This window comes from Rhododendron vialii, chromosome 2a (assembly GCF_030253575.1).
Source record: "Rhododendron vialii isolate Sample 1 chromosome 2a, ASM3025357v1".
NCBI lineage: Eukaryota > Viridiplantae > Streptophyta > Magnoliopsida > Ericales > Ericaceae > Rhododendron > Rhododendron vialii.
Window position 1 is genome coordinate 22,343,114 of NC_080558.1, and position 11,420 is coordinate 22,354,533.

The 11,420-nt window shown below is 38.8% G+C and overlaps 1 protein-coding gene across 1 annotated transcript; it reads right to left on the minus strand.

Annotated features, from left to right (window-relative positions):
- Positions 1-516: 516 nt before the first annotated feature.
- LOC131316949 (glutamate receptor 2.7-like) lies at positions 517-6,775 on the minus strand. The gene is made up of 5 exons (XM_058346521.1): positions 6,275-6,775; positions 3,992-5,286; positions 2,521-2,830; positions 1,337-1,728; positions 517-1,153 (listed from the first exon to the last, which is right to left on the minus strand). Exons 1-5 carry the CDS (start codon positions 6,591-6,593, stop codon positions 647-649), a joined length of 2,823 nt encoding a protein of 940 aa, XP_058202504.1. The 5' UTR covers positions 6,594-6,775; the 3' UTR covers positions 517-646.
- Positions 6,776-11,420: the final 4,645 nt, after the last annotated feature.

An 11,420-nucleotide genomic window follows, 5' to 3' on the forward strand; every position in this document is an offset into this window, starting at 1 on the left:
CACAATGTTTGCCTCATCCACTGAAAATCCATCAAAAACTTGATTCAAACACATTCTGATTCCCAACTATTTTCAAGATGTGCGGATCAAGTATTTAACAATTATGATTTTTTTTTTTATGTTGATGAGATGCCCATTGTGTCCAATTAAATGAACTACCGGATGTTAAAGTAAGATCTGGTTGGGACCCAAGTGCAATGTGCATTCCAAATCAGCAACTGCCGAGAAGCTGTGATTTATTAATTTAGACAATTGCGACTGAAGCATGCAATATGCCTGCTGGAAAAGTGGAAGGCTTGAGGCTAGGCGTTGGGGTCATAAATTTCTGTATTGTTTGGTTTGGTTTCCCAACTTTCGATTTTCCTCGTAGATCGATCCATTACCTAGACTAGTTAAGGATGTTCTTTTGAATGAATGGACCATGAAAGGGTACATTATCTTGTATGGAAATTCTGTACAAAAAATCCTTGTATATCATTACGTAAGGTACAATCTATATATCACACCAACAATATAAGCAAGGTATATACAGTTATATACTTAGTACAAAATTCCGTATGCGATCAACAATACCTATAAACATCAGAAATAATTTGTCTTTCTACGGTTTCCATAGTCCTTCCGGTCTTCATCCAGGCACTAGAAATTATTCACTCCTTATGGGAATTTTAATTTCAGGTGGTCTTGGGCCCTGTAAATGATCATCTGAAATTTCCGAAGGGCTAACCAATTCCCACTTCATAGAGTCCCTTACACCTAGATTCTGTGTCCGACCAATGCTTGGAGCTCTTGCCGGAGACCTAATTCCTCCGTTACGCAAAAACCGCACAAATCTTGCCATTCTGTTCCAAGCTCCCTTTCTACTTGGAGTCATTGTCCCTGGATTTCCTCGAAAGCTATCGCAATATTTCTTGATTACACGAACAAGGAAAAACAGAAAACAGAGGGTGGAAGTGGCGCCTGAGATGAGGTATAGGCCCCAGAAGCTTTGGAGGCCTAGGCTATCAACTTCTGTGGTGGTGGAGTTGTAGTTCGAACAACTTGTTAACTGGTTGAACCACCTTTCCTCCAACCTTTTTAGGTCTCCATTTTCTGATATGGTCAGAATGGCTTCAGAGAAATCGGTGGCTATCGGAGAACCTTTCTGGAATGCCTGCATGAATAGCAGTAAGACTTGTTAACAATTGCTCTATCTCAAATCCAAGAACACACTGTATGACCATTGGAAATTAGTGTTGTTCATTAAGGAAGATTGCCCCATCACAATGTATTTTTTGCCTTGAATTTCATTTTCAAGGCAACCAAAAGAGAGGGAAGAGTTCAAGTGAGTACTCACAAAGCCAAATCCCCCAAATCTGTAGACTGGTCCAGTGGCAGTGTACTCGTCACAGTACTCCTTGAGGAAAACTTTTTCATATGGTAGTTCAAGAAATGCTGCTGTGATATTGCCACTCTTGAACTTCTTGGGGTAATTTTCTTGGTTCCCAACTTCAATTACGTTTTCGAAATGAAGTACATTCCTCAGGTAATCCTTCACAAACGAATCACCATCGCAGCCGACTGTGGCATTGCTCCTCCTCAGCCACTCGATGTCCGTCACCGTTGGCTGCAGAAGCGGGACAGTGAGCATGGAAGTGAGACTGGCTGTGTAGCTTGAAGTCACCACAAACACAACAAAGAGCCACACCACCACCACCACTTTTGTGTAGTTGCTCTGAATCTTCTCTCCTGCGTAATTCCACGAGCTAAAGTGACACCATAGAGAAAATTTTCCAAACGAAGTGGAAATTAAGGGCTGTAAAAGACCTGGGTCGAGCCCAGTAGTGGGTCGACAAGGATTGAAAGCATGACACGAGCTTTAAAAATGTATAAAAGTTTTGCTTCTCTCGTTTGAGGCGATTTCAAATAAGCTTTAGTCGATTTCAAGTACTTTTTATCATAAACAAAAAGTATTTTAAGTGGTAGAGAGATGTTAAGAAGTAAAAATCTGACTGATCCTCGCGATTTAAAATTTCACTTTCCGGAACAATTTCGTTGGTTGGTTCAGTTGTGACATTTGAAACCAGCGTTACAGGTGCAGCTTTGAAAAGAGGAACACAAAAGAGAAAATGTGTGGTGACCATAATAATTTTTGTTTATTTGTTTTTTGGGCTGCTGAAAATATTTTCAAAACAAATGAAAATGCAATTTTTGTGTTTCTAGAATTTCTGGAAACTAGTGGAATTGATTATATATTTTGTAAACAAATTATGGTGCTTGTTTCAAAAAACATCGGAAACAAAAATAAAAACTTTTCCAAACAGAGCCAAAAGATGACATTCTGTCAGTTTCCCTTTACAATTTACATGTTCCTAATTCCTATGTTAGTGATATTATTGAGTTGATTTGAAAAAAGTTTTTAGCCAGACAAACACGGACGAAAGATATTAGAGAAGCTTGGTTTGTTTTACAGCCCTAAATGTAATTCCTGTTTATTGAAACTTATTAATGTTGTTTGCTTTATTTGTCCATCATGCTTACTGTGAGCAAAGAAAAGGGAAGAGAAGGTGAACCAAAGGGCAGTGCTGAGTTGATCCTTCCAGGGTCCTCTGAATTCTGGATTGGATTGATGTTCCAAGAACCAAACAATGACCATGGTGTAGACCATCACTAGAAAAGTCACCGTCCACATTTCCTTAGTGAATGGCTTCATGAACATCCATGCCTTAGACTCATCGGGTTTTGCCGGAACTACCATCGACAACCCAGACTCGGCAAAAGGCTGCGTGAATTCCACGTATCTCGATCGGTTCACCAGTATTGTTATATCACCAACGACTGCATCGTAGGTCTTCAGGGCGTGCAAGAAAGAAAGAAGCAAGCGTATCAATACTAGAAATTATAAGCAATAAACCTAGGTGCACAGAACACTCTCCAGGTTGAGCCCAAAACAATGTTCATACCATTGTGAGTAGTCTACGCATTTTTTGTGCACGAATTATGTGCATTTAGCACAAATGAAAGGAAGAAACAATCATATCAGAACACATGTACATGCATAGAATTCGTGCACAACATACTCATTAGGGTATAGCCCCGAAACTATTAGATCCATACCTTGTGAATCTTTTTTCAATAATTCTATGTACCCCGAAATGAGAAATCAAATGAATCTGGACCATTTGAATTCTCCTTACGGGGTACATAGCATTGCTCATCATCAATTTTTTTTGGCATGTTTTATTGGTGCACACTCGCAACAAAGACATCTTCTAATTGCCTACTGTTTCTCATGTGGAACAATTCAAATTTATACCAAAACATCTCAGAAAAGTCAGCTGAAGAAAAGTCATTGGAGAGAAGTCAGAATATCTCAAGAAAGAACAGTTCCGAGGGAAAATTATACTGTCTTGTAATGTGTTCAAACGTTTCTCGTGGATAATATTGACTTAAAAAGCTTTCTTTTATCTTAACATCAAAGGGAGTTCTTTGGTAGGTGAAAATTGTAATGCAAAAATGAAAAATGTTTCCTTGCCTATATCATCCTGAGAAACATGTAGATGAGTTTTCAAATATTCATGACCCTAAAATAATAATCTAACAAAGGTCCATACATGATTTGTGTTAAAGCATCCAACTCAAAATCAATTGGCAATCAGAGGAGAGGCCGCCTAGGCTCATATACTAGTTTTCGAGATGGTAATTAACCGATGTGGGACAATTTTCAACAATTCGTTCATTGGATGTTGCAATGTACAATCTAAATGTTTGTATGCATATTTATCACCAATTTCAAGCATGAGTGGCCCCAATAGGAGCAGCAGTTGGATACTCGGAAGAATTTATGGAGGGAAAAGAAAAGATAAAAAATCCAACACAACGATTTTCGGTTCCTTATCCTCTTCATTTTCTTCAGTAAATTCCTGCAGAAATACAAGATCCAAACACAAGAAGAAGATTTGGAAGATAAGACTTAAGAGCAAAGAAAACCAAGGATGGAATTGGTCAATACCTTGTTGATGACACTCTCGACCAGCGCTTCATATGTATCGTTCTTCGGATAAAACTCATACGGAAGAGAATAACTCAGCTGCAAAACACTCAACGCCGCGTGGAAAACATCGATGCAGAAACCGGAAGGTGCAGAATACCCCTTCCCGAAAGCGTCGCTCCATACCACCTTCACAAATTTCTCAAAAGAAGAATTTCCAGGGATCACAATCCTCAACGGCGTTGCTACCGTAGGCATTACCCATCCCTTTGGTACCCCTCTTAGTTTTCCAGGCCAATGCACCGAGTCACTCCACGCTTCCATGCTCTCACTACCATAACTACTTGTGTTTTCCTCTCTGAAACCAAGATCAGATGACCAAAAACCAAGCTCGTTATACCTCTTCCCGATCACATTTACGATTCTGAAAACGGGAATTCGTTGCAATAACTCCCCGCCATCAAACCGTATCTCACCGCTCAAACCCGCGAAATTGCTAGATAAAATGCTCTCGAGAAGCATTTTCTGAGTCCTATTACTACTACTCGTTTTCTCTATAGCATGTGCGATTGCGTAAACGCTATCATACGCGCGTAAAGCATGAATTCCCGGCTCGTAACTGAACTCCTCCGGATACTCCGCCCGGAAAACTCCCTTGAATTTGCCTCTAAACTTGTCAAAAGACTCTCCACTCTCGGAATAAACCCCGTCAATTCCTAGAGCACCTTGCATAGTGGAAATAACAGAAGTGTCAACTGAATCCAAGACACTAGAAACTGATTCTGTGACTACCCACACAGAGTCCCTCCCCACTAAACCTAACCCATTAGCTTCTCTGAACAAATGAGTTGCTAACGACAAAGAAGATTGAAGAACAATAAAGACTCTTGATTTTTTCACCAACAACTTTGCAACCTCGTCACGGACAAACCCATCCGGGTTAGAAACAGAAGAAAGTGGTGGAAAAACCAAACTGTGCTCGATAACAGAACCAGAGCTCTGGAGTGCTTCGGATAAGAGAGAGAGCATGCCGGAGTCGCCGCCATAGGCGTCGTCTTCGTAGATGGCGATGACCCTTTTCCACTTGTAGGATTTTAGAATGGATGCAATGCAGTTTACTTGGTGGGAGGCGTTGGAGGCGAGTTGGACCAAGAATGGCCACCGGAGCTGGGCTAGCGGCGGGGTGACGGCGGCAGCGGAGAGAGAGAGGACGGGGACTTGGGCTCGGGTGCCGACGTCGGCGAGTAGAGCTGATTGGTGCCATGTCGTTGCGGCGAGGAGTGCTTGGACTTGCTTCTCTTTGATCAGCTCTTCTGCTGCAAACACAATTAGAGACAAAAGTATTGAACTTTTATAATCTCTTATACATTTCCATTCTTCTCGTCTAGATGAAGAACGTGATGTGGAAACTTGATCCGAATTTAGTAAAAATTACAAAAAAAAAAAAAAAATACAAAGAAAAAAGACTGCCAAAAAGACACTACAAAGTTTGTTAAGGAAATAGAATCCCACATTGCTTGAGAGTGGAATGGGTGATCACTTAATAACATCTGGGACCTCTCCATTCATTGCCAATTGGTTTTGAGATGGACATAAAGTTTCCACAAAGTTAGCCCAAAGCCACCTTTGATGGTATGTTTGGAATACATTACGTTAGTAACATTGGTCCAATGGAAGTAAGGCAGCATATAAGCTGAGCTTTGAAGTGTTCGAGGTTGACCTTTAATGGTATGTTTGGATTACATTACCTTTAGGAACATTGGTCCATTAAAAGTAAGACAGCATACAAGCTGAGTTTTGAAGTTCAAGCTTGACTCGTTCAGCTTTATCCTAGCTAGAGCTCAAGTTGAGCCCAAATAATCGAGCTCTCATATAATATTGAGGTGCTTGAGTTAGGTTCGTTTGGCATATATTAACGATGTATGACTCCCTCTGTCCAAAAATAATTGTCCCTTTTTAGCAGTCGTGCCATTTACAAAATTTATTATATATATTTTCAACTTATAATGATTTTTAAAAATTTTATATAATAAAACTAATTGTGATTTATTAAACATCATCCATATTGCATGGAAACAAAAATTATAGATAAACAGATATAGACAATATTTTGATACCTTCCAAATAGTGAAAAGGGACACTTAATTTGGGACGGACATATACTACTATCTAGAAACTGTTGTTGTCAGTCTGCCACCGAATCATATTATACCACCGGAAAAAAAGGCAATTAAGAAGAAATTTCATCCAATTCAATAACATAAAAATAACTAGAGAGTATTGCACCACACAAAAAAAACTAACCAGCATAAGCTGCTTGGAGGGGGTCTCTGCCAGGGGCCTGGAAGTGGAGGGATAGCTTGTGCTGTGTTGAAGTGTTGTTGAAATTCTCAACTGCTATTTCCATGGCCACTTTCTGTTCTTTGCCAATCCGAGAATCTGCATTGATAACCGCACCGATATTTACGGTTACGGTTTCAGCTGTTGTGAAGGATCCATGAGACAGAACAAGCAGGAAGGAGAAGAGCAGAGGGAGTAAAAAGGTGGTGGATTTTGATGTCCTGTTAGTGGGGGAGAATTGGGAAGGAATTCTTGGCTTAGACATGGTAACAAGGTGTCTCATTCATGCCGTTTATGGAGAAGCTTATGGGAGTTTTATATGTAAACTGGATCAGGAAATTCAAATCCCACGCTTTGGGTGACGGAAATTCCACCATGATTTTGGTGAATTTTGACCTGTTTGGCTGGGAATTGGGATTCTCACGAGGAAAAGTCAGCGGTCACAGTTGCTATAGGGGGACCAATATCTAGTTTCCCAACTTTTCACATATGAATTTACATCGAAATTTCTACTAACAGAAATAGGGGACTAATTGATTCTTTCTACACTATCTCATAAGGTTAGCTTTTGCGGGATCAATTTTACCGTTCACAAGAGGGAGGCCCAAATATGAATTGAAAAAAGCCGCTTATGTACTGACCTTACAAAAACTTATCGCACTTTGGAAATTTCGAACTTTAACTCTCTCATGCCTACAGCTTCTTTTCCCCTCTAAAGATTTCTACATGCAAATCCATGATAAGAACACAATCTATTTTTCTCTCACTGTTCCAATACCTACCTAACCACATCATTTAATCATGTTGTTTTAAAGAATAGACTACAAGTATGATTCTAAAAGAACATTGTCCTTAGGTTTTTGGAACTCCGCGAAAAAATTACACACCATCTATACTAATCTATTCCACTCGTACAACGGGTGGTATACTTCGATCATGGGCTATAGCCGTTCGTGATGAATATATTTTTATTTGACATGAGACCAGTGGTTGACCCACCAGATTGAACTGTGACCAAGCCGGATATTTAAGCTAGTATTTTTGACCATTGCGTTTTGTTACCAGGTGCAAGATAATTTTCTCTTTGCTATTTTTCCCTTCATGGTATCCAACAAATATCATGGCAGAATGATTAGCAGAATGAATTCCTGCCTTGAGATTCCCCCATGAACTTCCATTTTACATTGTTTAACTTCTGCTGCAATCTCAGCTTGAAAATGACCTAAATTGAAAAGTCAAACTTTGAATTTTCAGGGAAATAATTGAGGTTAAATACAGCAACCCAACTTATTGCCAAAAGTCCAACTGTCCAAGTGGCTGCATCTATAGGTTCTGTTTTTTTGGTAGGTTAGTTTTTGTTCTTCTCTTGTCTATTTTTATACGTACTTTCGTTAATTTATATTTAACGACGGCCGATGTCGAGCACCGAATTTTCTGCTGCGACGGTCCCCTTGGGAAATTTATGTAGGAGAAAAGACACGACTTTGTGCGACGATGTAAAAATGAATTTGATAGCTGTGATTTGTTTAAAAATTTGATTTGCCACTTAACAAAAAGTTCGGACGTGTAAAGTCACCCCTGAAGACATTGATCTCCTATAGAAATAGCTTCATGAAATTATTAGCTTGAAAATATGTTTTTATTTGAATATGACTCCTTTTGAGTTGTGGTATATGAAATCATAGATGGGTCTGGGAATTTTCTAAATTTTTACTATTATGAGTGAGGAAGGTATTAGGCACCCTACATCGCCCTTTCGGTGCTTATATTTCAGAATTAACCCTTTTTAAAATTTATCCCTGTGCAGAGAAATAAAAGAGAATCCTAACGCAGTTGAAGTTAGTAAACTGTTGTCAGAAACAAAAATGAGATTTGTGCCCACATACATCTCTCATTTATCCAAGTCAATGCAAATCGGTTTTGAATTCTAACATTTCGGAGATTCTCGATGTTGTTCAATAGATGGCAATGAGAATGGAAAACATAGCACGAATGCCGACTTGTTATTAGCATGCGATTACGTTTACGTACACCAAAATTATTACAACTTGCAGATTGAAACGAAGGTATTTGTGACAAAAGTAGGCTCTGCCACCTTGCCGTTTATACCCTCGAATTCACCATAATTGTAAATATATTCTCCATTCAGTTTTAATTTTCTTTCCCCGGCCAGAGAACAAATTTTAAATAGGGTACTAATTTTGGAAAATAAGTACCTAAAGGGCGGGTTGCTTAACACCTCCTCACTCATGACAGTAAATTCTCAGACCAATCTTTGATTTTAAAGACCAAATCTCTCAATTCTGCTGTAGAGAACCCCGCCCCGCAGTAGAAAATTCGGGACTTCACAGCAGAAAATTAAAATCAATTGAGTAAGATAGCTAAAATTCGGGACTTCCCAACTGCAATTAGTCAATTGTAGTCCACAAAGACCACACCACCTAGTGCCAAGGGTGGTGCTGCCCCCTCCTTATAGAGCTCCAACGTACGGGAGCATCACATGATCATAGCTAAAATTTCTACAGTAGAAAATATTAAACAAAGTGACTTTGCGATTGAGGATTCCTTCTTGCTCGTCTTCTAAATGAAATATGACGAAAATGTACAACTACAACTATTAGAGGAAGATGATTTTTGTAATAAATAATTTGTACACAATAATTAGAACAATGAACGACTCATGAAGATTTCATCATATAAACATTTTTTATGATGAATATCATTTTTTTTTTGGTCTCAAGTACTCCGTAACATTTTTGTCAATACATACAATAACGCGTACCAAAAAGTTAGCGCAAATATTTACGCTAACTTATAAAAAATGTTGTCATATGCAACTACAGATTCATACAGGCTTGTGCATTCATTTCTTCTAGTCCAAATATAAAATATTAAATGAAGTGTTAATTTTTTTCCAGATAAATACAATTTTAGGACAACCATTGAATTCTTTTAAAAAAAAATCTTGAATGAAATGATATTAGATGGACGAACATATGTAATTTTAGTACTTTTCTTATTTTTATTTTTTAATTCTGAATATATCTTAAAAATTTGATATGGGTGTTCCGAGCTCATTCGCCCTCCAATCCATACTTGAGAATGATACAATAGAACTCGCGGCCGAACATCTAGTCTAGACATCAACAAGAAAAGAACATGGCTAGTCCTTGTTAGATGATAACGGTTTATATCAAGATTCACTATCAATATCCAAATACTAAGAATCTTGTGAGGAAAAAAAAAAGTTACTCCGCTAATCACCCCAAGGGTTGGCTTGATGGTTTTTGTCTCAAATTTTAGGATTTTGAATCTTCCTAAGGTCTCAGATTTGATTATTTGACTATTCTTATCAATAATTATTGGGGCCACCTTATGACATTTCTCTCAAGCGGAAGCATGTGAAAAGCTGTGGGAGGAGCTGTCAACAAGAAAAGAACATGGTCAGTCTTTGTTAGATGATAACGATTATATCATGATTCACCCCCAATATCCCCAATATCCAAATAGGAATCTTGTGAGGAAAAAAGAGTAGTGTAATCATCTCATGGGTTGGCCTGATGGTTTTGATCTCAGATTTAGAGATTCGAATCCTCATAAGGTCTCAAATTTGATTTTTTTTGTCAGCAATTTTTGAGGCTTCCTTATCTGCGTGAAAAAGATGTGGAAGGAGTTGCAAGGTTTAGTCTAACATGTGCATAAGCTGACCCAGTGCACCCAAGAAAAAACACATTTATTTTGTAGGGCCGATAAACAAACCAAGCTACTTGAGTTCAAGCTTGTATTTGTTCGTTAAAAGTTCGTTTGAAATCAATTGGTTAAATAAACAAATCAAGTTTGAACACTTTTTTGAAAGTCGTCAAGTTTTTTAACCAAGTTCGAGCAAGCTATTACTTGGCCCGTTCAATTTATAATGTATGAAAATTACTCCATCCGTTCCTAATTTGAGAGTCCCTTATTCCAAAATGATTGTCCTTTTCCAAAAATAAAAGTAAAATTTGATGAAATTTCAAAAGTCTCTTATATATATATTTTTGAAAAAGTCAATTTCATTTCATAACAAGCCCGAAACCAAAGATTATATTGCAAAATACAGGAGTGCACCAAACTATCTATTCCGGAATTAATGGACACCATACAAAAGCAAATCAACACTAGGTGTCGATATGAGAATCCCATCTGGGACTAGGTAGAGAGAAATCGAAACAAAATTTCAGTACAAACCATTACACAAAAATAACAGATGTAATCAGAACAACAAACAGATCACAATCGAAAACGAATCTAATCTCGAGGTTCGCTGACTAAAAAGAGAACCAATCCAGCTGATCTAAGTTGTCACGCGAAGCTTGGCGGCCGGAGACCGAACCCTACTTTGCCCCTGACTTGCGGCCGTCTCCGTCGGCGCAAGGCCGGCCCATGACAGAAATCAACCAAATAAGTAGCCTTCCGGTCCCATGGACTGCTGTCCTTTTAGCATGCCGGCCGGTCAGAGAAACTCCGCAGCAAGCCCCGTTGCCACGATGAGCTCCAACCACGCTAACCGAAGCAAACCAAACTAGGTCCGGCTGGCTGAGCGTGGTCACGACGACTGGTAACCGTCAGAAAGACTATCCATTAAAACCCATCCAAAACCCATACCAGAATAAGAATAAAAATAAATTTGCCCACCACCACAACCTCACCAGATCTGGGGGAGACCCGAATCGGTACACAACCGGACTTGGAAAACTAGCTGGTAGAGGAGACGAAAAACTCGTCGGAAAAGGAAAAGCAAAACCCTAACTCCAAAACACCTCACCTCACATTACCGGCTGAGAAAACCAGTCGGTAAAGTGTCTCTTATATGTGAATACAAATAGTACAAAATAGATAGAATATAAGAATAATGATGGAAAGTAGGTATAATAATTATATGTCTACTAAAAAAGTTGAAATTTTTAAAAGGAACTTTCATTTAGAAAGAATTCTTAAGAGGGATCCATTTAGTAAATTCGCAGTTGTATTTAGCAGGGTTCTAAATTTTAAAAAAACCCAAGAAAAAAGGCGGTTAAGAACCGGGTCAACCTGCCACCAATGAGTCAATGACCCAGTGCTGAAGCCCTACCCA

Coding starts and splice junctions, on each gene's coding strand:
- LOC131316949 (XM_058346521.1), bottom strand. CDS start 6,593: ATGAGACACCTTGTTACCATGTCTAAGCCAAGAATTCCTTCCCAATTC. Junction 2,831..3,991: donor TCGAGAGTGTCATCAACAAG/GTATTGACCAAT, acceptor CACGCCCTGAAG/ACCTACGATGCAGTCGTTGG. Junction 1,154..1,336: donor GATTTGGGGGATTTGGCTTT/GTGAGTACTCAC, acceptor CTATTCATGCAG/GCATTCCAGAAAGGTTCTCC.